Below are 26,921 nucleotides of genomic sequence, written 5' to 3'. Positions count from 1 at the left end.
ATCTGACAGGACTACACAGTACTGAAGTATTTAGGAGAAAATAGTCTTACATCATTATGTGGTATGTGCTTTCTACACACCTGAAGTTATCCACACACCTGACTGTGACTTACAGATCACTAAGGCACAGTGTGAATCCAGACAGACATTCCCCAAGGGAATTCAGAAACCCAGTCGAGAAAGTTCATGTGGAATATCCAAAACTTTACTATTCTAATGTGTGTGGTCCTTTGATATATATCATTTAAACTGTTCATTAACCCTTTGTAAAGGAAAACAAAATGAAATAGAAAACATTCCAGTATATCCATACCTCTAAAGAGGTCCTTAAATTTAAGCCACATCTGACTTGAACATCTACTTGTCTAAGTGAATTAAAAGCAATATGGTTAGAATTAGATATTTAATTATAGAAGCTATTGAATAAATTAAGAAACCAGCAAATAAAACCTTTCAATCAATTTTCATAACTTTAAAAATATACAAATGAGCAGTGTTTTATTTATAGGGAACAAAATGTTCTAATACGTTACCAGGTTCAGTGAGCACTGAAATAAAGTCTAGCCCAAGCATACAAGAAAAGCTTTAAATTGGAAGCTGTCCTATTACACTTAAAATCTGATATTATGATTATTTTGAAGTAGGAGCACAACATTCTAGAATTTTCATTGAGACAACTCATCAGCAGAGCGTCAGCTCTTAGCCCAGGCTAGCTCTAGAGCCACAAGTAGGAACAGTGCAGGTATTCTTCACAAAACAGACAGAGTTGGGAACTAGAAGATCATTACTTACTTTAGACTCAAGTTCTAGAAGGTCAGAGTGGCCCATAGCTGGCTCAGAAACCACTTTTTGCAAAAAATGTAATTCCTTTTTCTTGCTTTCTAATTCTTTCGGAAATTTTTCAGTGACCATATATGAATTAAATTTTATCTCCTCCTCTAGCCTCTTCATTAAACCTAAAAAAAAAAAAAAAAAAAAGGAAATGTAAGTTAAGCTCCAGCCAGGCGTACACATAGAATCCCTGTCTTGAAAAACTAAAAAAGAAGACAGGTTAGCCCAACAGTGTGTGTGGTGCTTCATGAGTAGGCAGAGACGGGGGTGGGGTTAAAGCTCTCTGTGCAGCACTTACACAGTGCATTAAAAGTCCACAGAAGTCCTTCCAGGTTAATTAGTATGACCACAGATCACAATTTACATAGAGGAATATTTAGAGAATCATAGTAAAAGTGATATTATGATCGTTTTAACTTCATAACCTAATTCCTTAAATCACAACATACATACAAGTAACAGATGCAGAATCAAACCTACCACTGTTCTTCTTTGCCTTCTAAGTATTTAAGAAGCCAGTGAGCCAAATAAAAACACAAATGAAATCTATCCCAGGTCCTCTCCTATATAACAGACATTTTAATCTTTCTTTTCTTCTGTTGTTTGTTTGTTTTTTGAGTTGGTGTCTCTATACAGTCCTGGCTGCCCTGGAACTCACTCTGTAGACCAGGCAAGTCATGAACTCACAGAGATCTGTCTGCCTCAGCCTCCCGAGTGCTGGGATTAAAGGTTTGACTGGCTTCTTTTTCTTTTATGGTATCTCTACTTCTAATAACTCATAAACAGTAACACATAATAATTTGTCAGTATCAAACCAGTGAAGAAGATGCTAGGGGTCAACAAGTTTAGATCCAAAAAAAAGAAAGTAAGTGCTCACTTCCATAAATATCTTACATTTGGTTGCTTTTGATTTTTCCCAAGTATTAGTTTATAGTAAATGTTTTTAAGATTTAATAGTTTTTTACTTTAGCAAATGTACAACTATACACAGATTTTCAGTGAATAATAGTTTTATTGTAAATCCCCAGCCTGGAGAGATTTATATAGTTTATTTCTGATCTTTGCATTACACATTTACAAATTCTGGCTTGACTTTTAAAAACGGTAAGTTTCCAGCTTAAGTCACCACGGATGAAGATTGCATAATAAATATAGCCCAAAGCTTTAAAATTATGTATTTTTAGTTCTGTTGTACAAATAGAACATGCAAAATTTTATTAATGCAAATCCACAAATTTCCCGTTCATTCTTTAATGCTCCCGCCCCGCCCCTTTGAAGGACTGGAGAAGGTTTAATGAAGAGCGATCCACTTAGGCACTCATTCCCAGGCATTTTCTCACTAAGTCTACATCCCTTCTTCTTTGGCTATGTGAGGACCTTCATCCCCAGGCACTTACACACTTCCTATAACAGGTGCATGGAATCAAAGCCTAAAATAATTTTTGAATATAAAATTCTTAAATATTTTTCTATTTTAAAAAGTTTTGAAAACAACTACTACAGTGACAAAAAGCAGCTGGATGACTGCTTGGAGAAAGGGGAGGGTCCTGACACACAGGCTACAAAGGAAGTTCAGAGTGAACGGCATGTCTGCTATCTTCATCAAAGGCTGAGGGCAGTCAGGGACAGTGTCTGACCAGCATTTGCATGAGCTGTGAGCAGGGAAGCCCAGGGAAGCCCAGGGAATCCCAGGCACCAGTTCCCGCCCACTCACAAAGTGTATGCATTATATATTTTATTTTAATCTAGATTTTCAGCCATTTTCCTGACTTGATTTTTCCTTCCTGTCTGTGGAAAAGATTGCGTTCTTTTTACTCAAGCTTAAGTCTCAACTCCCACCTCCTGTTGCTTAGCAGTTTCCTAGACACTGTCCCTTTGAAGCCCGACACCCTGCAGTGAGGCTCCTTAAGCAGGAAGAGAAGCAACTCAAAATAGCTTCAGGATGTTCCTGAAACTGATCAGATTTACTAGGCCCCTCCCTCCCAAAGAAAGCAATAAAGCTGCTGAGAGTTACTCTTAGATTAGTTGTGATGGCTATTCTTGGTTGTCAACCTAGCTACATCTGATATTAACTAGAACCCAAAATGTAGGCCACACCTATGAGGGATTTTATCTTTTTTTTTTTTTTTTTGGTTTTTCGAGACAGGGTTTCTCTGTGGCTTTGGAGCCTGTCCTGGAACTAGCTCTGTAGACCAGGCTGGTCTTGAACTCACAGAGATCCGCCTGCCTCTGCCTCCCGAGTGCTGGGATTAAAGGCGTGCGCCACCATCGCCCGGCTGAGGAATTTTATCTTAATTTGAAGTAGGAAGATCCACTTCTGATCTGGACACTGAGGTAGGAAGACATGCCTTTATTGCAGATCTTTGTTTTGTTTTGTTTTGTTTTTAATATTAAGTTTTATTAAAAGGGAGAGAAGAGAGAATGAGAGAGGACAGAAAAACAAAGAGACAGAGGGGAACAGAAGAGGAGAGGGGAGAGGAGAGGCCAAGACTGGCTAGCCTGGGTGGGAAGAGAGAGATCAGGAGTTATTCCAGATCTTCTGAGCTGGAGAAACCCACTCTGATCTGGGCCACATATCCTGCTGGAAGTCTAAATAAGGACACAGAAGAAGAAGTTTTTGCTCTTTGCCTGCTTGCTCTCACCTTACTAGCAAGCCCATTCTCTCACTGGCATTAGAACCTACTTCTCTGGGAGTCCAGCATATAGTGATGACCAGCTGGGACATCAGCCTTGTGAACAACTACTGAATTCTTGGACTTCCCATTCACAGCTGGACCGCAGCCTGTAAGTCATTCTAATAAATTCCCTATTTTTTTTTTTTTCCAAGACAGGGTTTCTCTATAGCTTTTGGAGCCTGTCCTAGAACTCACTCTGTAGACCAGGGTGGCCTCGAACTCACAGAGATCTGCCTGTCTCTACCTCCCAACTACTGGGATCAAAGGTGTGCACCACCACTGCCCAATTTAAATCCCCTTTCTACACACACACACATAAACACACAAACACACACACACACGTATACATACACATTCATGTACTCATTCTATAAGTTATCTCATTCTAGAGCGGTGGTTCTCAACCTGTGGGTTGCAACACTTTCTGGGGGTCACACATCAGATCTCCTGCATTTCAGATATTTACACTATAATTCATAACAGTAGCAAAATTACAGTTATGAAGGAGCCATAAAATAATGCTATAGTTGGGGCCCCCACAGCATGAGGACTGTATTAAAGGGTTGCAGCACTAGGAAGGTTGAGAAGACTGCTCTAGAAAACCCTGACTAACGCATTGGCCAAATTGCAGAGACTGAGACAGATCAGCTGCCTGGAAAGAGAAGCTCTCCTCGCTTCCTGGAGGAAGTTTAGAACAGAGTCACTTGGAAAGGACACTCGCCAATCTGTTGAACTGCTTGCATGCTGTGGAGTGTGCTGCAGGTTCCCAGTTCTGTGAGCTGGAGTGGGCTGTGCTGATACAGCTGTCTCTGAGTCATCTCTGCTCCTGTAAGGAACCCCTCACTCATATTCCTCTTAAGCAACCTCAATAAAACTCATGGACTTTGGTGTCCTTGTTTCAGTCCGTCGTGGGCTCCCTGTCTGGACGTGTACTGCATCTCCCTAGGACAACTGTATGTCACAACACCTCCCAACTACTAAAGCAGAGTATTTAGTAAATTTTTGTACACACAAATTACTTTTTGATATTAATCTTTAGTAGCTGTAATTCAGTGGAGTCTTTTGAGTATTCATCTTCTTTTTATAATAGAAACACATAAAAAACACGTCCCACATTAAGACAAAAATCTTCCTGCTGAAAATTAGCATATGAAAAAGTAAAATTTAGTAAACAAAGAACTAAAGGTCACCAGTACCTAAATGTGTGCTTACTGCTTAAACTGGAATTTAGATTGAGATGAGCAAGAGGTGATTTGGAAAGCCGGAAACTAAACGTATGAGTTACTCATCTTGTAAATAGGAGTTTTGTACTCCTATCTTTTTTTTTTGAAGTGTTCATTTTATGTGTTGGGGTGTTTTACCTGCATTCTATGTCTGTGCACCACATGTGTTTAGTGCTCATGGATCAGGGAAGGACATCCGATCCCCTGGAGCTACAGTTACAGATGGTTGTAGGCTGTCATGGGGTGCTGGAAACCAAGCCTGGGACCTTTGCAAGAGCTAAGCCATTTTAACTAATGAGCCATCACTCCAGCCCCTGTATTATCTCTTTTTTTTTTTTTAAATATTTATTTATTTATTTATTATGTATACAATGTTCTGTCTATGTGTATCTCTGCAGGCCAGAAGAGGGCACCAGACCTCATTACAGATGGTTGTGAGCCACCATGTGGTTGCTGGGAATTGAACTCAGGACCTTTGGAAGAGCAGGCAATGCTCTTAACCACTGAGCCATCTCTCCAGCCCTGTATTATCTCTTTTAATACCTTTATTGAGCTAGCATTTTCAACCATTTGTAGGTCTAATTCAGTGGTTTCAGTATATAAACAGGTGTCCACCACCAGAACAGTGGTTAGGTCACTATTATCAGCTCCCAAAGTCTCTAAACTCACTTACAGGCACTTACGTGGACTTTTCCCAACCACAGTTTCTTCTATTGAGTTGATTTCTATGAATTTTCTTATTTTAGATATTTCTTATAAATAGTACTGTACAATATTGTGGTCTTTTATGGCTGATTGCTTACAGTTATGTTTTTGAGGCTCATGTATGTCATAAGCATGTATTAGTACTTCATTCACTTTGGTGGCAGAATAATATTCCAATGTATGGATATGCCATATTTTGTTAGTCCATATACATCAGTTTAGGAACATGTGGTTCCTGCAACTCTTTTGCTTCTCACAAATAATGCCACTATGGGCATGTCTGTTCAAGTTTCTGTATGAATAGGTGCTTCAGCTCTCTTAGTATGTGCCTAAGATTAGAGGGTGTAGTTCAGGAGTTGGTGGGCCGACTCATTTAGCAAAGGTGCTTGCCTACAGGTCTGAAGACCTGAGTTTCACCTCTGGAGTCCACGAGATGGAAGGAGAAAAGCAACTCCCACGGGTTGTCTTCTGACCTCCACACTCACACCGTACACCTGTGTCCACTCACAGATAAATGTTGAAAGACAGAAACAGAAGTTCACATGGTGACAAATTTTAGTATTTTTGATAAGTTTTCAACTGTTTTTCAAAGCAGTTATATCCTTTACATTTCCACAAACAAATATGAGAGTCCCAATTTCTGTGCATTTCTGCCAACACCTGTCATTCTATGTGTGTGTACTATCATAGATTACTATCCCTCCCTAGCTAGATGATCACATCGTAATATTTCTCCAACACCTGTCATTCCATGTGTGTGTACTATCATAGATTACTATCCCTCCTTTAGCTAGATGATCACATCGTAATATTTCTCTAACACAAATGAGAGCTTTATATTGTTTTTAGCTTGGGTAATCTCCTTGCTGATGTGCAAGAACATTTTCAAAATGCCTGGGATGGGTTTAAGTGGGTTATGAGAACAATTCATCTGTGCAAAGCTATAAAGAACTCAGCCATGGACACCCGCATCACTAACCTGTAATTCTACAAACCAGACCATAGAAAGCATTCAGACTGAGGTCCAGTATCTGATTTTTTTCTTTACAGCCTCGACAGGAATCTGTGCTTTTCCCTGCATCTTTCTCACAGCACCCACCCTAAGCACACAGGGGAGGATTTACTTCCACAGCTAATGTTACTCTTACACTTTGACTGAAATAGGAGGCAAAAAATGTTTTTGAAAACACATGGATGGGGGCTGTGGAGATGGCTCAGAGGTTAAGAGCACTGGCTGCTCTTCCAAAGGTCCTGAGTTCAATTCCCAGCAACCATAGGGTGGCTCACACCCATCTGTAATGAGATCTGGTGCCCTCTTCTGTATGCAGGCAGAAAACCCATGGATGTTTTTATTGATTCCTACTGACCAGCTAGGAAATGATGCTCCAAAATGGTGAGATAATTAATTCCCACTAATCACTTTAAGGAATATCCTGGTGTAAATTATTATTTTCTAACCTTCTACATCATGTAATAACTTCACTTATGGGCTGGAGAGATGGCTCAGTGGTTAAGGGCACTGACTGCTCTTCCAGAGGACCTGGCTCAATTCCCAGCACCCACATGGCAGCTAACAACTGTCTATAACTCCAAGATCAACAGCCTCACACAGACATACACGCAGGCAAAGCACCAATGCACATAAAATAAAAATAAATAAATGTTGAAAAAAAAGCCGCAGGGAATCATAAAAACATCTAAATAAAGTTCACTTACTTTCAGGCTTTGCATCTGCTGCTGCATGCCGCATACTTTTCAGCTGGTTCTGCACCCTTTGCAATCTCTGCACCGCGTGAAACAGCTTTAAATAACAATTTGATTTAGTGAAACAATGCTCACATAGGCAAGCAATGGGGATACATGGGATTCTCACATTATAGAAGAAACAAACAGGTAAATACTAAGAAAATAAGTGCATTAAACTGGTCGGGCGGTGGTGGCGCACGCCTTTAATCCCAGCACTCAGGAGGCAGAGGCAGGCGGATCTCTGAGTTCGAGGCCAGCCTGGTCTACAAGAGCTAGTTCCAGGACAGGCTCTAAAACTACAGTGAAACCCTGTCTCGAAAAACAAAAAACGAACAAATTTTATATATATATATATATATATATATATATATATATATATATATATATATATATATAAACTAGTTTTCTCAAATGTGTGTGTACCTGAGTGTGTGTGTGTGCCACTGCATGCAGGTGCCCATAGAGGTCTAAAGAGCCCATGGGATTAGTTATAAGAAGTTGTACGCCACCCTATGTGGGCAGTGGGAACCAAACACAGATCTTCTGCAAGAGTATCGGGCGCTCTTATCTACTGAACCATCTACCTAGTCCCTCATACAAAATTTAAGACATGCTTCCACATTTTTCTTTAGTTGCTGTTTCAGTTAGTGATTAAAGAAAAATCTTTGTGGCTGGTGTGGTGGCATTTGCCTTTAATCCCAGCACTCAGGAGGCAGGAAGATCTCTGAGTTCAAGGCCAGTCTACATACCAAACTCCAGGACAGCCAGAAGTACTTAAAAAGACCCTGCTTCCAAAACTAACCTAACTAATTATTCACTGGAGAGATACATGCAGAGTCTTTCCTGAGTAGTGTGGTTTCCTTGGCCTTAGGAGATGTTACCATTCTCAGTACTCTTCAGCATCAGAAAATGACATTAAATAACCACTCGAGGCTCAGGAAACAGAGCTCACTGCTGCAGGGCAGCTGCTGTGGTGCCAAGTCAAGCTCCCATGGAACTAAATCACTCAGTTGCCGGTTTAAATTGGCAATTTAGAAATTACACTGATTTGAAATATATTTTTAAAGTTTAAGGCAGATTTTAATAAATTAAAGTAAAATTTTCAGGCCAAATAATTTCTTCTTTAAGGTGAAGTTTAAAAACATGACAGTATGTAGCCGGGCGATGGTGACGCACGCCTTTAATCCCAGCACTCGGGAGGCAGAGGCAGGCGGATCTCTGTGAGTTCAAGACCAGCCTGGTCTACAGAGCTAGTTCCAGGACAGGCTCCAAAGCCACAGAAAAACCCTGTCTCGAAAAACAAACAAACAAACAAACAAATAAATAAATAAAAAACATGACAGTGTGGGTGATTCTGAGGACTCAGAGTATTTTTAATTAAGAGTATTTTGTGACATTGTCAACAGCAGCAACACCTTATTTGGGGCTCCATACTATGTGGTTAAGTATGGACTGTAGTTGACTCATGCTGTTCCTACACAGCAGAGAATTATTCTACTGTGCAGCAGTAAGAATAGCTGCTAGTGGAACAGAATCTTTACAGAGCGCCCTACGTCTAAGGCACTAAAAATGCTCTTTTGGTTTCAGAGATCACAGGACCCTGCGCATTTTACTCCAGTGGCAAATAAGCAAATCATGCCTCAAAATTAAAAGTAAAAAGAAAGCTGGGAATATAGCTCAATTGTAGAGTGCTTGTCTAGCATGTGCTTTAGGTTCAATCCTCAAATACTGCAAAAGGGAAAGAAAGAAAAAACAGTAGTCTTGACTAGGAATAAAGCTCAGTCATATAGTACATGGGCAGCACGAGCAAGGCCCTGGTTTGATTCCCAGCAAAACACACACACACACACACACACAGTCCTAAAGAAAAAGAGTAGGTCCATCATGCTGCCAAGAGGAAATATGAAATTCTAAAATTCATTCATATATATATATTTAATTACTAAGAGGAGCTACTTCTGTGATCCTGCGTATAAACTTTCTGTGGATACCTGATTCTTTTGTTCCTGTTTCTGTTGTGCAAGAAATTCTTCTCTCTCTTTCTCAACCCGAAGCTGTCTCGCTATTTTAAGCATCCGCTGATGATTCTGAACAGTCTCCACCTACAGTAAAGGAATAAGTAGTACACGTTACTGTCACATTTGAGGAAGGCATTAGCAAGTCATGTGACTCCCACGTCCACTCATCATTTCCTTTTGGTAAACAGTACTCCCCGAGATGACAGCCAAGCTTTCAACTCCAGGTCCTTGAAAGTTTTGGGCCACTGCCTGGGAGATTCCCTTTCCCCAGTGTTACTTGAGTCCATCCTCCCCTGGATGCCCATGCCTGACTTAATCTTTATTTGCATTCCTAAATCTCTGCCAGTCCTTGGGACTCACCGAAGTCTATGGGGCTAATTCTTGACTTACCCTTTTCTTCAAACGTTCAACTCTCTTCATGAGTTGGTCTTTTTCTTCTTCCATTGCGCTGATGTCCTAAACAGTTGTAAAGAGGCCATTAAAAACACTCTCAGTCTACAGGATTGAGGTGGGTTTTGCACAAGCCCTGCTCTACTATCCCATCACAACCAGAGCAGCAAGAAGCAAAGATCCTCTTTGATTTAAGGGCATTTCCATTTTCCCCCGGGCTTCTTTATGCAAGAGAATTTTTTCTTGGCAGCTTGGCATTCATCTAGAAAAGCAACTAAAGCAGGTGATAGCACAGCAAGGTAAAGCTGCCAGCCAGCACACTTGTGTTCTGATTCCAAATACGGCTACATGATTCTTCAAAAATCTTCCGTAATGAAATGTATATAGGCCTAAATACATGAACAGCTGCTGACATCCCATTTACTTTGTTAAATAACAAACCATATATCTTGCTGGTTTCCCATCAAAATTACTTTTAAGGTTATGGTGGCTTTTGTTTGTTTTTGTTTCGTTTTATTTTTGAGACAGGGTCTTACCAGATAGCCCTGACTGTCTTGGAACTCACTATATAGACCAGGCTGGTTTCAAACTCAAAATATCTACCTGCTTCTGCCTCCCAAGTGCTAGGATTAAAGGCATGCACCACCATGTCTGACCCATTTGGTGTTCTTAAAATGCAAAATTGAGCCGGGCGGTGGTGGCACACCTTTAATCCCAGCACTCAGGAGGCAGAAGCAGGTGAGTCTCTGTGAGTTCGAGGCCAGCCTGGTCCACAAGAGTTAGTTCCAGGACAGGCTCCAAAGCTACAGAGAAACCCTGTCTCTAAAAACCAAAAAAGTAAAATTGTATATGGGTTTGTCAACCAATTTTCTCTCTGAAAAAAAAAATTAAAAACAAACTGCCTTCTTTCTTAAATCAGCTCTACAATAGTCGGCAATGAAAACAGAGAAACTAACATCCTTCCTAAACAAACAAAAACCAAAAACCTATTCACTAATAGTAGGTGACATAAACAATGGGAGCCAGAACTGGTAGGATTTCAGGACATGGGCACTCTCACTACTGATAGTACTGTGTTAAAGAATAATGTGAGAAGTCATAAAATAAAGATGCATCCTTCAGGCCAGGCACACTGCACTCGGGATTCTAATAAAATGTTCACTAAGGTCTGCAAGGTAACTCAGTGGGTAAGGGCCCTGAAAACCTAAGGTCAATTCTAGGACCTACATGGTAGGAGGAGAGAGGAACTTCCATAAGCTGTCCTCTGACCTCCCTCCACATGCACACTGGCACACACAAATAAATAAATGTGATAAAAATGTTCACTTAAAGCCAGACTTTTCTATAAGGATTCTACTGATGCCAGTGAAGCTCAAATTTGAAAGAATCTAAATGTCTGACAATGATTAACTACAGTATAACAAAATCAAAGTCATTAAAGTGGTGTAGAAGAGTGTTTAATGACATGGAAAAGGTATGAAATGACATTCCTTGAAAGAAGCAAATTACAATACTTATATATAGCACAATTCCAAGAGAAATTGTCAACAATAGGTACCTCAAGAGCACATGATTGTGAGTGAATTCTTTTCTATTTCTTTTTTAATCATATTATCTAAATCTACTACAGAGAAGAAGTTCAAGAATATTTAGTAATAATGAATGAAATTAAAATCAGATTCTGCATTCTCTGAGTCATCATTCCCAGAGCACAGCAAAGGCTCTCTCACCAGGCCTTCTTACCGACCGGAGCTCAGCTCACCTTCCATTTCTAATCAACAAACTCCTACTGAGGGCCTGCCAAATGCCAGGCCCCTTATCAGGCACTGGAGGACAGTGATGAAGATGCACAGCACATCCCTCCCTTCTTAGGGCTTCGTGCATTTAGAAAGACAGAAATTAAGGCAATTATAAGGGCAATGAATGCCACAACAGGAAAAGAACTAGGGAAAGTGATCTATTTAGGGAGTCAGGGACGGCTTCCCTGAGGAAGAAACTTTTATGTCTCTGATTTAATGAGAATATAAAGATAGCACTCATAACTCAGGAATTCTAAAAATACAAGACTCATGCAAGTCAGAATAGCAAGTGTTTAAGGAAAGTACCTAAACGCCTGGGCAGAAAGTAAAAAATATTTTCTGGAGAACATGTATTAAAAGCCCTAAAATAATTCATGTGCTTTAACAAGCAATTCTATATCTAAAAAATATTGCAAAGAAACTATCACAGCCATACAAAAATTATGTTGATAATCATGGCATTATTTATAATAGCAAAAAAATTAAGTCAAAACCTAAATATGATTAATGTATATGTACTATAGAAAACTAATTTGGACATTGCTATAATTTTATAGAAAGCTAACAATGAAAATACACTCACAAAGTAATAATTAAAAAGCAGCAAGGGGCTGGAGAGACGGTCCATTGGGCTAAGAGCATGTATGCCTGAGATTGGTTCCCAGCATCCATGTTAGGCCGCTTTTAATGCCTGTAACTCCAGCTCTGGGGGATCCAACATCCTTCTGTGGACTCCGCAGGCACATGCACTTACATGCACATACTCCCACACAGATACACACATGGACACATTTTAAAAATCATAAAAACAAGTCTTAAGAAAGCAGTGAGACCGTGGGAGTGGCTCAGATGGTAAAGCCTGCCTAGCAAACAAGAGGCAGGACCCGAGTCCTGTTCCATTTTCCAGCACCCACACAGTAAGTGAGCATGCTAACACACACTTGCATTCCCAGCACTAGGGAGGTGGAAACGGGGGGGTTCTCTGAGCCTGGCTGGCCAGACAGTCTCACCTAATTGATGAGCTTCAGGCCAATGAGAAACCCTGTCTCTAAGGAGGATAACGGCATCCTGATTGGAGCCTTCATAAAGAAAGCAAGACGAGTAATAATGTACTGCATGATCTCATATACATACAACACAACTTTTTCTTCTTTGTTCTTTTCTACATTTTCTATATCATATATAGAATATATACCAAATAAAGAGTCAAAATGAAGTATTTCTAAATCCCGGCTAGTTGTCAACACGAAACATGAACTCACTGCCCTCACTGATTTTTTCAGTAAAGAACTACAAAGGAAAAACTGGGCATGGCTGAGTGTGCCTGGAATTCCAGTGCTGGGGTTGGACACAGACAGTTATCGCTGGCCAGTCAGGCTAACCTAAGCTTCAGGTTCAGTGAGAGATTCTGCTGCAAAAACTAATGTAGAAAGCAAAGGAAGATTCCAGATGTCCTTGGCCTCTACGCGCACACACAGACACATGTGCACCACCAACTGATGCGCAAACCAATGCTAAAGCCCACAAAGCAGTCACTTACCATCACTAATTTTCATACAGCTAAAACTCAGCCTGGGTTAACTAAAGTCAAACAATCTGAATAAGGTATCGTTCAAGTCCAAATGGATATTTCTTTACCCTTCTTATTTCTGCTGTAGAAAATCCAGATGTTTTGAGCTGTTCACATTCTTTATGCAGAGTTTTAAAAGCTTCCATCAGCTCTTCATACTGAAAGAGGAAGTTAGCAGGTTACCAGCTATGACTACATCCAGTCGTGTTCTCTTCATCAAGCTGCCCACTAACTTGCTGCAATCACTTAAATCCTTAGAAAAATAACATTAAATACATGTTCTTAAAAGCAGTTATTGGAGCCGGACTTTAATCCCAGTACTCAGGAGGCAGAGGCAGGCTGATCTCTGTGAGTTCGAGGCTAGCCTGGTCTACAAGAGCTAGTTCCAGGACAAGTTCCAAAGCTACAGAGAAATCCTGTCTTGAAAAACAACAACAACAAAAAAAAAACAAAAACAAAAAACAAACAAACAAACAAACAAAAAACCAGTTACTGCCAGGTGGTGGTAGCACACACATTTAATCCTAGCACTCAGGAGGTAGTGAATCTGTAAGTCTGAGGCCAGCCTGGTCTACAGGTCTACAAAGCAAATTCTAGGACAGGCTCCAAAGCTACACAGAGAAACCCTGCCTTAAAAAACAAAAAGCAGTCTCGATTACATAATGTAATTCTAGGCTTTTGAAGACTGAGGCAGAAGGATCAGGGGTGTAAGGTCAGAATGGGATACATATCAAAAATCAAAAACAAAATCCTGCACATTCTTACAATCCATACAGCACATAAAAAACAAGATTTGCATGATCTCCTCACTAAATACTTCTCTGGCTCAATTTCGGGCTATTTTCTTTCTCAGGATCTCAACTCTTGCTATGTTGTCCCTGGAACGCCCTGGCTCCCACCTGCAGGTTACCTGTCCTATTCCCTCTGAGAACACCTGCAACACCAGCCCTGCTAACCTGGGTAACAGAGTCACAGTCCAAGCACAGCTACCACTGTTCTCAGCGAAGCCTGCTTTGGCCCCTTGTCTATCAGAAATAGCAATAGCCAAGAGGGCTAGAATGCATTTGGTATGAATACCTTCAGAACCCCAGGGCTTACTATAGACATAATCCTCACAGGTGTGTTATAAACAGTAGTCAGATTAATAAAAAATACCACAGCTGTTACCCTAATTTTTAAATGAGCAGTAGTCTATGGTCTGAAAGTATAGCTCTGTGGTAGAACATGTATCTAACATGCATAAGACCCTAGGTTCAGGTGCTGGAAAGATGGCTGGGTGGTTAAGAGCACTAATAACTACTCTTTCAGAGGACCCGTGATGGAGGAAGGTCATTGGTTAATTAATAAAGAAACTGCTTGGCCCTCATAGGTTAGAACATAGGTGGGTAGAGTAAACAGAACAGAATGTTGGGAGGAAGAGGACGTGAGCTCAGATGCAGGGCAGCTCCTCTCAGAGCCAGACGCAATGCAGCCAGTCTCCAGGTCAGACATGCTGAATCTTTCCCGGTAAGCGCACCTAGTGGTGCTAGGCAGATTATTAGAAATGGGCTAAATTAATACGTAAGAATTAGCCTAGAAGAGGCTAGATATAATGGGCCAGGCAGTGTTTAAAAGAATACAGTTTGTGTGTTGTTATTTCGGGGCATAAGCTAGCCAGGCAGCTGGGAGCTGGGTGGCAGGAACCACAACAGACCCGGGTTCAATTCTCAGCACCCACATGGCAGCTCACAACTGTCTGTAACTCCAAGATTTGACACCCTCAGACAGACATACATGCAAGCAAAACACCAATGCACATAAAATAAAAAATTACTTTTTTAAAAAAAGACCGTTTCAATCTCTAGCACCACACACATACACACCACAGTATCTTTTAAATGATAGCATCAAGAAATTAATATTTTTGACTGATCATATTCTATAAATCTACAAATCATTCATTCTAAAACTTTTCATTCAGAAAGACAACATTCTTCCTTTCCCTCCCTCTATATGTATACATGCACATATATACATATAGATGTATGTATGTGTGTATACACATTTACTGGTTTTTGGAGATACTGTTTCTCTGTTTAACAGCCCTGGATGTCCTGGAACTCACTCTGTAGACCAGGCTGGCCTCAGCTCACAGAGATCCTCCTGACTCTGCTCCTGAGTACTAGGATTAAAGGTGTGCACCACCACCACCTGGAATCATTTTTATTAGTGTCTTTGCTAAATGTGCTCTTTTTAAATACACATACCTCTCAGACACGCTTCAAGAACATCTTTATTGCCTTTTATCCCCTTAATTAGCTAAGTATATTAAGAGATACTATTAATAAACTTCCTCTAAAGGAATTATTGACATTACCAAAACATATCAAACAGATATCCAAAATGTAATCTTTTAAAATCACTGCTAGTGATCTATGCAATACATATGAACCCATTATGAAGGGGTGAGAAGGGAGCAGAAATACTGCACACTTACACATCCCTGTTTTATCATTTGACCTATGTACATACAGCCGTGGCTTTAAGAGACCAATATTAACTTTACTTTTAATGACAACTATAACAATACACAGATGAAAAATAAAAAATATTTGATTGTTTTGATTCAGCCCAAATACTAAGCAACCAATATACAAAAGTCACTATACTAAATCCTGGAAGAAAACAAAGACAGACACACCTGTCTCCATGAACCTCACAGTCTACTAGAAAAGATAGAATTACAAACTTCATAACAAACTGACCCCAAAATCAATCTAAGTCTAAAAAACTAAAATTCTTTGAAATCCAGCCTGGTTTCTCTGTTTCTGCCATCTGTGGTCAGCCAGGTACCGACAAGAGGACCCAGGAATCAGACCTCAGTAGTCAGGAGCTTAAAGAAAGATCCAAGGCCAGAAGCCAATGATGGTGAGAAAAATGCACTGCAAACATCCACTCTCTCTATCCTGAAAGAACCGCAAGCCTGCATCAGCTGCAGGGCCCACAAGTCTATCATTTGTCCTGCTGTACTATCACGACAGCCAGCTTCTCTCTCATTTGGATGGCAAACTGCATAATTACCTTACTGATCGGCACAGTGCTCTGCAGTCTCCAGCCCAGGAGTCCATCTACCCAGAATTACCTAGTACAGAAAGCTCTTGACCATCCATTTCCTATCACCAATAGTATTTGTGTGTGAAAGTCACTGTTTAAGATATGACCATCAGCTGACACCATTTTCTTTGGTGTCACTTGGAACCCTAAAGTAACAATTAGAGAGAGATTCTCACTGAAGCCAAGCAACTTTGTCCACTATATGTACCTGTTTATTGGTGTCGGCCACAGTTTCATCTTGTAGAAATTCACTTGGCACCTCCAGTTTTATTAAAAAACGAGCTAAATATGCCCTTTTCTTTAGTTCATTACTCCTCTGAAGAAGCCAGTGGAGCACTGGGTAAATTACAGGTTTACTTCCAATCACCAGACCCTGACGAAAGGTACTCCTAAGAAGAAAACACACCGCAGATGCAGTCAGCATAACTGGAAAAGACAGCCTTGATTCACAGCGTAACTGACAGGGTCCTTATTGCTTTACAGAACTACTTTTAAAATATGGATACAAGGCTAAAGTCAGTCTTACATTAGTCAGAAAACTAAATCCTCAATATATTACTAAAGTATCCAAGAAGTTGTGTTGAAAAAAAATTAATTGGCTGGACAGTGGTGGCTCGTGCCTTTAACCTCAGCACTTGGGAGGTAGAGGCAGGTGGATCTCTGTGAGTTCGAGGCCAGCCTGGTCTACAAGAGCTAGTTTCCAAAGTAAACCTTAATTCTTAATGCTGGCTGGGCAGCATTTAAGTTGTTTCGGTTTCTTAAGATTTTTATTTATATGTATGTGTATATTTGTCTAAGTACATGCTGTGTGTGCAGGTGTGTGCAGGTGTGTGTGTGTGTATCTGCCCTGAGAGGCCAGAAGAGGGAATTTGATACCCTGGAGCTGTAGATGATTGTGAGCCACTAAACTCAGGTCCTCTGAAGGAGCAGCAAACATTATTAACCACTGACCATTTTTCCAGCCCCAGAGTTATTTTATCTAGAATGGCATAAATCACAAAATGGTATTTGCCTGACTTTTTTGGTCAGAGGGGAAGAACTGACCCACTTAAGACTTTCTACGTGACAACACAGCATTCGAAGGATTAAAATGGTTTTCAAATTCTGTAATGTCCTAAGGCAATCAGAAGAGGGAGGGCCAGGTGTTACCTAAAAAGACCAACTACAGCATCTGGAGGTTTGAGCTTTAAAGCACGGCTTTAGGAAAGCATGATATATGAGCGGATTCTTACATGTCTGTAGCATTTCCTGGAGGTTTGTACTTGAGGATACCAAGAAGGTTCAACATTCGCTTGGCTGTCTGCTCTGGCATCTCCTCTCTGATATCAACATCTTGCTAACAAATAAATAAATTGAAAAATATGTCATTGTTGTATATTTAACGAAGAAAAATATTTAAACTCATTGACAAGCTTGTTCTGGTAGAGCTAACAGGCACAATGGTCTCTTCATAAAGCAGAGTAAGTGCAGGGCTCCGATTCCAAGTGAGGGTGCACATGAGTCAGATCAGGACTCACATTTAGAATGTCAAGCTTCACAGAAAGTGGATAAAAGACATGAACTAACCTGCAATACAATAAAACCTTTTGTAAAATGCATCTTTATTCCAGGACCAAAGCTATTTGTGTCTAAAAGTAGAGAAACAATGTCTAAATAAGGTTTGAATAGAAAATTGAGGGGCCAGCGAAATGGCCTAATGGGTAAAGGGGTCTGCCACCAAGCCTGACAACCCCAATTTGATCACAGGGACTCACATGGTAGAAGGAAATAACTGATGCCTGAAAGTTGTCCTTTTTCTTGGGTTTGATAAGCATGTACATGCCCCCACACAAGCACACTAAATAAATAAAATGTAAAAAACAAAACAAAACTTTTTTTTCCGTAGACAACTGAAATGTGCGTTAGTAGGGAGACCTACAGATCATTTACCCCTGCTTTACAAGCAGGGTAAACAAGGCCTGAGGAGGGCTTTGCAGACCCACAATAGTTAGAGGCAAAGGCAGGCTGTCCTAACAGACTTTTCATTACAAAGAAGGAGAAAATTTAGCCACTTCTTTAATCCCAGAACTCAGGAGGCGGAGGCAGGCAGATCTCAGTGAGGCCAGCCTGGTCTACAAAGTGAGTTCCAGGACAACCAGGGCTGTGTTAAAAAACAACAACAACAAAGCAAACAAACAAAAAAAAACTAATAAAAAATGGAACTGAAGAGAAAACTTACCTTGGGGTCGATCTCAGCCAGAACATCATTGAGAACTTGTAATAGTTGCATTGGTCCCAGAGAATCAAATGTGATTAAATTATAGCTCTTCTTAAAAGGCTCCTTATTGAGGCTATCCACGATGAACTTGATTTGGTCACTCATGATTAAGTCTCTTAGAGCTTAAAACTAAAAAGTGGGGAAAAAAAGAGGAGGGGGAGTCCTTAATCTTGATAGCAAAAGAAAGTGTTGGGAGAGAATCAGAATTAAGTTTATAGGAAGTAGGCAGAGGGGTACAAAGAGGTCTGTACAGCATACAAAATGTGAGGAAAAGGCCAGTTTGTTGGAAGAAATCAAACTATGAAATTTCTTATGGAATCTATATATGCTGTTAACATTTAATATTGACTGCTTTTGTACACACATCAGCTCTGGCAGCAGTCACCTGAACATAGTCCACTTACACTAACGCCTCTCCAGTCCAGCTACACAGTTTTTACCCTGGGTTAAAGAAAGAATTACAGGCAAAATTTTAGCTTTTGTTTTAAATTGGTAACTCACATTAAAATATCAGATTTTTATGGTAACAATCTAGATCTTGTTCCTTTTGGCAAGCAGATCTGGCGATGGAGCCCGTATTTGTGCTTAGCCTCACCCACAGAGTGCAAGCAGGACCCACACACCACATACAGCCCAGGCATGTTCTCTAGTGCTGTGCAGGTCTCCAGCACATGCTCTCCACCCATTTCTATTACTGGATTAGCCTGGGAGACGGCAACTCTGGGTAATCCAGGCCCTGGTTTCCTTTTACGTCCAATGAGGAAACGGTCTCCAGCATTTGGCCGCCACCTCTCATCGCAAATCACTTGTAAGCTCTCTTTCCTATGGAATGAAGGCTGATCCTCTCAGATCTCATGACCTTTCACTCTGAAGCCAGCCCAGTCACTGCTCCCTGCTTCCACCTACTTTTCTCTGCCTGCCAGGATGGCTTCTCTTGTTTGGAGGTGTGACTCTCACCAAGCTCAGGTTCAAGTTATCTCAGGAGACCCTCAAGTTCTGCAGCAAAGAAACAGAGTCTGCCCTCCACCCCCACCATAGGGTCTACTCGGTTTTCCTTAGGCTACTTTTTTATGTTGTTCTACTTTCTTAGGTGTACATTGTTTCTTGCTTTGCAAAACTGTGCTTTCCATGAGGAATCGCATTTCCATTGTGAATACACATTGAGCTGGAAACAATGACTTCCACCAGACTGAATGAACTCCTTCATAGGTCTCAAGCCAAAGACCAAAACAAATAAAAAATAAGTAAATAAAACAGAAGCCTAAGTCAAGAAGAAATAAGGCCGTTATGAAAGATCATAACCTTATAAAAAAACAAAAAACAAAAAACAAAAAACTGAGTTTCTGGGACTGGAAAGAGCACTCGGCAGTTAAGAGCACTGGTTGCTCTTGTAGAGGACCTGGGGTTTGTTTCCCAGCACCCACGTGGTGGCTCACAACCTTCCCTAACTTCATTTCCAGGGAATCTAACATCCTCTTCTAAACATCACGGGCATCAGCAGGCATGTGGTGCACATACATACATGCAGGCCAAACATACACCTAAAATAAATATTTTAAATTATTTTTTTAATTCTAAACTAAAAAATATGTATCTGATTCAACTGCTAAAAAGGCTTTACCATGGGAAATTGTTTACTAAAATGAACTGGGCTGGGGACGTGGCGTAGTTGGTCGAGGGCTTGCCTAAAATGTAGGAAACCCTGAATTCAATTCCTAGCACTGAATAAACTGGATGTGGCTGCACATGGAAACAGGACAATCAGAAGTATAAGGTGGGCCGGGCAGTGGTGGGGCATGCCTTTAATCCCAGCACTCGGGAGGCAGAGGCAGGCGGATCTCTGTGAGTTCGATGCCAGTCCAGTCTACAGAGTGAGTTCCAGGACAGGCTCCATAGCTACTGGGAAACCCTGTCTCAAAAAATAAAACAAAAAGAAGTACAAGGTGATCCTTGGCTACTCAGTGAGGTCAAAGCAGCGTAGGCCACTTGAGACCTTGTCAAAACCACCCCAGACTGAACTGCTACTCCTGTATATGATGCTGCACATCTGTAACCCCAGGACTACAGAGGCTGAGAGAGAAGGAGCCAGAGTTTGAGGCCAGCCTGGGCTACATAAGACCCAATTAAACTAGAAAAGATAAGTGAGATAAAGGAAGCAAAGGTTATCTTGATGTTTTCTTAGTTAAAACTCTGAAATAGATACTATTTCACTCAAGATATAAAGTGAAGCCATGAGCATCTTGCTCTAAAAAAAAAAAAAAATTAATTCCTTTTGAAAGATCTCACTGTGTAGGCCTAGGTGGCCTGGGCTACAGGCCCACTATGTAGACCAAGACTCTACCTCCTAAATGCTGGGATTAAAATTAAGGTCCACAAGCTTGGCGTGAAATGGGTTCCTTAATTGGGTGGGTGAAGCTAACATTTAGAAAACATTTAAAAAAACTAAAGATATTACTATTTCATAATAATTCAATTATGAGTAAATTAAAATAGTAAAAAGTCAGAAAAGGATGGCATAACCAGCATAGCTTCTAAATTTAAGATTTCTTTTAAGCTTATATAAAAATATCTTAGCCAGGAAGTGTGGTTTGCCCTTTTAATCTCAGTGCTAGGAGGCAGAGGCAAGCAGATCTCTGAGTTGGAGCCCAGCTTGGTCTACAGAGTGAGTTCCTGGACAACCAGGGCTACACAGAGAAACCCACACAGAGAAGCTGTGTCTCAAAACACAAACCAAAAATAAATAAAAGTAATTATCTTTATTTTTTTAAAACTGTGGAGCTTCAAGTTTTCAGCTGTAAAAATATATTAATACACATCTTCATATCCACATATATTTAATTTAAAACAATTTTGAAATTATCAGGTCTTTTTTTTCTGTTTCAGAAACACAAAATCAAACCAAATATCTGAATAAATGAGTAAAATGTTGCTAAAAAGAGAGAAGAAAAGCGGGGTTCTGGGAGCTCATGAGTATTTACAGACAGGTAATGGTTGCTAAGGGAGGGATCTATATTTTCTTCAATGGTGTGCCACTGGTAAGTAACCATGCTCCTGAAAGAAACCATAATTAAACTCATAGGACCACCAAAAAAGAAAGGGGGGGTTCATTAAAGTCGAAGGGAGATGAGTTGGGAAATGGAAAGGGAATCAGAGCAGTGGGAAGTCGGAGCAGTATGATCAAAAGACACTGTATGTATGAAGATGAAGATAGCATAATGGCACCCATTATGCGTAACTAATATATGGCAACCAAAAAAACTTTTTTAAAGAAAGAAATCAGTTGGGGTTCCCGCACCCCAGGTCGCCCACCAGCTTTCAGAGGACAAAGATGTTCTTGAACAGGTAGGCTGTCGGTGCCCGGCGGGCGCGCTAAAATTAGCAAAAGCAATTACTATCCCTCTTCCAGCGCAACTGGCCGCGCTAATTCACCAGCACTCACCCACAGCAGCACCCAGGGGGCCGGGGCAAGAATTAAAACCAGGACGCGTTTTATCTGGCACAAGTCGGGGCGGCGTGCGCAGGCCCACTGGCTCCCGCGAGTCCCAGGAACAGAGTCCGGGGCCGAGGGGGGCCAGGGACCCCGCTCCCGCCAGGCCCCACGCGGCCGACCCCCGGCCAGGCCCTGGCGCCGCCACCGGCTGGGAGCGGGCGCAGTTCGAGGGGACTGGGGGTTCTCCGAGTTTCCGACCGTGAGTTGGCGGGGTTACCTCAAATTCTCCTCACGAAACCACTTCCCCACCCCTCGGGAGGCACCCGGGCGCTAGCGGGTTCCTAGAGACCGCTCCTTGGCAACGGTTGCCATGCGGTGACGTCACTTCCCATGGTTTAGGGCGCGCACCGGGGGCGGGGCCTCAGGCTGGGAAGCTGGACCTGTTGCCTGGAGTTCTGAATCACTGCCGAAAGCCTAGGGTGTCCCGGGCTGCTGGTCCCACTCTAGGCGATAATCGCCGTTGCGAACCCTCTACAGTTCACACTTGACAAAGTACTTAGCTTGTGCTATTTGCGTGTGCTGTTTCATACATTTATTTACTTACCAAACTTGAGGCGACTACTTCTTTAAAGCAGGGCTGGATGGGGTTTGGGGTCAGGAAGCACTGGGCGTGGTTTTCAAGTTTAGGTTTTCGACGTAAGTATCTCCAGATTAAACCGTGCATGGGAACAATTATAGAGTATAGATTAAGAGACGCATGGAGGGAGGAGAGACAGACAGACTGACAGACAAATGGAGCCCTACTCTGAAAACTGGGTTAGTTGAACAGACATTCTTGGAGAAACTTACCACAACCTAAAACTAACAAATGATAAATTAGACCTTTCTTATATGCCCCATACTGCTGACTGCTGCAATTAGAGAATTCAATAGAGAACAAGACCCAGCGGGGTTCTGTCCCCGTAGGAGTGAGGGGGTAAGACAGACAGCAAATAGGCCAGGACTGAGAGACATGTAGCAGAATGTTCCAGTGATGATGAAGCCCAGATGATGAACCCCATGCTTACTGGGGGACAGGGAGCTGAAGGAGCCATACTGTCAAACCTCCACCCGAAAGAGCCATATTAAGGCCCAGTAAAAGAATCTGGTGAGATGGCTCAGCTGGTAAAAGTGCTTGGCGGGAACCACAGAAATGGAGACAGACTGCCTGTCGACAGACCGAAGGGAAAACGGATTCCTCTCTGGGACGCTGTAAGATAAAACCTTGGTGAGACTCACCTAGGAAGACATTCCCGATAACAGATTCACAACAGGCAGTCGTTGCTGATTCTGTCTGAAGCGAGCTAGCCCCTCCCACCCCACTCCCCAGATGCCAGGTCTAGTCTTGCATGTAATCTCCCAGTGGCACCTTTTAACTGAACTGCATTTGAGATTTTTAATAGAGTCTAACCCTGTGTGACAGCAGTTCTGAAGGCTTGTCACTTCTACATCACCCTCTCCTTCCTCTGCCTCCTCTCCTCCCACTCCGCCTCCTCTTCTTCCTTTACCTCTTCCTGTTAACCTCGCACTTGCTAGGAAAGCAATCTACCGTTGGGTACATTGTCACCCTTTCTTTTTATTTTTATTATATCATTTATTTATTGTGTGTGGGAGGGCCTAGCCCACTGGAGCAAGCCGGTGAGAAGTATCCCTTTGTGATTCCTGCTTCAAGCTCCGGCCTTAAACTCCTGCCTTTACTTCCTCACAATGGACTGTGATCTCTAAACCAAGCAAACCCCTTTCTCTCCAGCTTGTTTTTGGTTGTGGTATTTCATCACAGTCACAGAAAAGCAAATTAGAGCAGGTGGTTAGATACTGTGTACTTGTGAAGTTCAAGGATAACACTACCTTTGGGTGTGACTTATTGTAAGCGCTCACTGTCAGCTTGACTTCCTCTCTCCACCTCTCTGGCTCCTCTCCACTTTGCTCTGAATGGGCTGCTGGCAGTGAGCAGACTCGTGTTTCAGAACGGTCCCAGAGCAGACTCTCGTCGGCACAAAGTCCATCAGACGAGCTGCACACTCTCACTTTCATGTTCGGTTTATGTGTACAGGTGTTTCCGCCTGCATGTGTATGCCACGTGCATGCAGTTGCCCATGGAGGCCATAAGGGGCATCAGACTTGTGGAAATGGAGTTACAGATGGTTGTAACATGTGGTGTGTATGTGTGTGTGTGTGTGTGTGTGTGTGTGTGAGAGAGAGAGAGAGAGAGAGAGAGAGAGAGAGAGAGAAAGACACTGTGTGATGGGAATCAAACTTGGGTTCTCTGGGAGAGCAGCAAGTGTTTGTAACTGCTGAGCCATCTCTCCAGCTCCTAGACAATTTCCTTTTTAAATTTTCAAAAAATTCTTTGGCCATATTTTATTTTGCTAAATCACCTGTGCTAGCCTTGAATTTTCAGTCCTCCTGTCTCGGCTTGCTGTGTAGCTGGGATTACAGGTGTGTACCACCATGCCACACTTCATCCTGTGTGCTTGGTTTTTTTTTTTTGAAACAGGGTATTTAGTATATAGGCCAATCTGGTCTGGAAGTCACTGTGTGGCCCAGGCTGGCCTCAAACTCTGCCTTGCCTCCACATCACGTATGTGCACCACACCCACTTCAAACCATTCTTGAATCTTCCGGTTCTTTTCTTCTAGCAGCAGTAATAGTGGGCGAGGATGGCTCCGGAAGGAAGGACTGGGCCTGTTGGCAGTGGGGGAGATGCTGTGCCAACGGGAGCCACACAGGGCAGTTGTGGCCGGAAAGACTGCTACATCTGAAAAGCTGTGAATGTGGTTCCGTTAGTCGAGGGCTTGCCTAGCACGCACAAAGGCCTGGGTTTAGTCCCCAGTACCGCATAAAACCCATGTGGTACATGTTTACCTGGTGGTACATGCCTGTTATCTCAGCACGGGGAGGCAGACACAAGAGGACCAGAGGTTCTAGGTCATCATTAGCTACATAGTAAGTTTGAGGTCAGCCTGTGCTAGGTGTAACATTATCTTAAAAAATAAATAAATAAATGGGGGTAGGGCAAGATGACTTGGTAGTAAAGGCACGGCCACGCCTGATGACTTGAGCTTGGATCCCAGAATCCTCAGAGTAGAAGGGGGGTGAAACTTGTCCTCTGACCTTCACACATGGACACATGAGTGCACATGCATACGTACACACATAAATCCACAAATAGATGTAAAATAATTAAAAACAAAAAGAAACGAATGGGTATTTGTTTTGTGGAGTGTCTGTGTCGATGGGAACTTGCTCCTTTGCTTCCTCCCAACAAATCATTTGTCTCTAGTGCAGGCTCCTGCTATGGGCCAGGAGAGATCCTCACAGCCATCAGAGGGACGCCACAAACACAACGTCCCCAGCCCCTTTCAGTTCAGAACTTCCAAACAAAAACTTTCCTGTGCAGAATCCAAGGAATCCAAGCTAATTTTCTGTTTGGGGTATTAAATTTAGACCTATCATCCTGACCAGGAGATATTTCTGGATCCTGAGCGAGCATTCAGTGAACGCCAGTTTCCAAGATGCCATCCCATCTGGAGTAGCTCTGCACGCTGCCCACATTATCTCAGCCTTTGAAAACGGGGGAAAATGACCCAGACACTGGAATGTGCTCACAAGTGGGTCATTTCATTACCCATTAATTGTCATTTAACCCCCTTGCCATTTAGGTTATGTCGAGACGAAAGCCATTAGGTTTAAATGGAAACCTGAATTGAGGTTTGGAGATACCCCAAGCTCGCTCTGATCTGGCAGTTGGATCTTGTGGGCACATTTGGTAGCAGGATGTGCTTTCTTAAAAGGCAGAAAGATAAATATCCTGTGAAACATTCAGCTAAATGGATGAGATTCCAGAGGCCTAATTAAATGCATGCCTGGTACTACATTTTTCTCAGACTTTCCTGGTAATGGATTTTGTTTCCAAATGGACTACAGTTTTCAAACTCTGAAAATCACCAATGAGATTAATGGGCTATATAAAGTAGCCAAATTTCTATTACAATTTATATAGACTCCTTGGTAATCCACTTGGATTGAAATATAGTCCTCGCCCGACATTCTCCCAGCTGCTCAAGCTGTCAAGTCATCCCTTGCTGAGAGTTTACTGTTTCTCAGCAGCCTTGAGAAATACAAATGGGTCAGAACTGACCCTGATATTAACATGTGTGATGTGGTCTGTTTCCCCTCCTCCAGAAGCAATCCCAATTGTCACTAGCAGGCGGCGCTTCCAAAACAAACCTACATTTGCTACATAAGCTGTGAAGTTTTTGCGGGGGGGGGGCTGGGGGGGGAGGACACGGACGACGATGACAACTCCTTCAGGGGGATCAGCAGGCACAAGAGGTGCTCTGAGGTACCCAGGCCAGCCGTAGAGCCCAAGAGGAGGTGATCATACTCTACGGAGGCCACACCAACAGTCAATGACATTTCCCTTGTGCTGGGCTTTACAAGGAGTCGGTCGGTGGCACAGAGGCAGCAGCGCCATTGTATAAGAACAGAGATGCAGGGTGGGGTGATGAGTGAGTGAGCAGTCATGTGATGCCCCAAAACCTCATTACCCCAGAAAAGCCCCGGGAGCTGGTACCCCTCGGCGTGTGTGCCAATGGGGAGGACACTCAACCATGAGATTGCATTGCCTTCCAACCTAACAGAGAGGGGCTCAAGGTCAGACTTCAGCGGATACAAAATAAAGTAATTCTGGCAGATCTGAGTCACGGACTAAGGACTTCTGTCAGTTGGCAATCCCATCAATAGAGACAGCTCACCCTGCGCAACTAGAGTACCACACAGGACTGTACACAAAGGTCTGAGCAGGATTTAAGTGGCCCTACAGGGGACCAGCAACAAAGGTGTCGCAGAGTCCCTGAGTTAAAAGCAGGAAGTTCAAGAAAGGATCAGAGGGCGACTAGTGGGAGCTGCTAACCCAGCAATGTCTGTAGGCAGACGGTCCCAGCTCCATCTTCTTCTAACCCCTCATCTCCTGCCTGATCTCCCAGCAGGCTGACCCCAACAGGTAGCCAAAGGGTAAAGGTTCTCATATCCATGCAACTCATCCTCCATGGATTGTAGAGGGGGACCTGGACAGGCAGACTGGTTCTCTGTAGATTGAATTCTGAAACCAAACGATGAGCAAAGAGGCTTTTCCAGGCCAGG

General features: G+C 42.3%; 1 protein-coding gene across 2 annotated transcripts in view; it reads right to left on the bottom strand.

Moving 5' to 3' along the window:
* Positions 1–22,122, bottom strand: part of Ift81 (intraflagellar transport 81) — an 83,151-nt gene extending 61,029 nt beyond the window's left edge. Inside the window, exons 1-9 of one of the 2 annotated variants that reach the window (XM_057764561.1) lie at positions 22,015–22,122; positions 18,269–18,436; positions 17,283–17,386; positions 16,259–16,439; positions 13,026–13,115; positions 9,589–9,654; positions 9,172–9,282; positions 7,151–7,235; positions 793–956 (exon numbers count right to left, since the gene is read on the bottom strand). In XM_057764561.1, the coding sequence (XP_057620544.1) occupies positions 793–956; positions 7,151–7,235; positions 9,172–9,282; positions 9,589–9,654; positions 13,026–13,115; positions 16,259–16,439; positions 17,283–17,386; positions 18,269–18,412 (945 nt within the window). In that variant the 5' untranslated portion in view covers positions 18,413–18,436; positions 22,015–22,122. Of the gene's footprint in view, positions 1–792; positions 957–7,150; positions 7,236–9,171; positions 9,283–9,588; positions 9,655–13,025; positions 13,116–16,258; positions 16,440–17,282; positions 17,387–18,268; positions 18,437–21,746 lie in introns of both variants that reach the window. The other variant, XM_057764560.1, reaches the window with a different exon arrangement.
* Positions 22,123–26,921: the final 4,799 nt, after the last annotated feature.

This window comes from Chionomys nivalis, chromosome 3 (assembly GCF_950005125.1).
Source record: "Chionomys nivalis chromosome 3, mChiNiv1.1, whole genome shotgun sequence".
Lineage (NCBI taxonomy): Eukaryota > Metazoa > Chordata > Mammalia > Rodentia > Cricetidae > Chionomys > Chionomys nivalis.
Note: the sequence above shows the minus strand (reverse complement) of the source record. Positions and strands in the feature narration are given on the sequence as shown.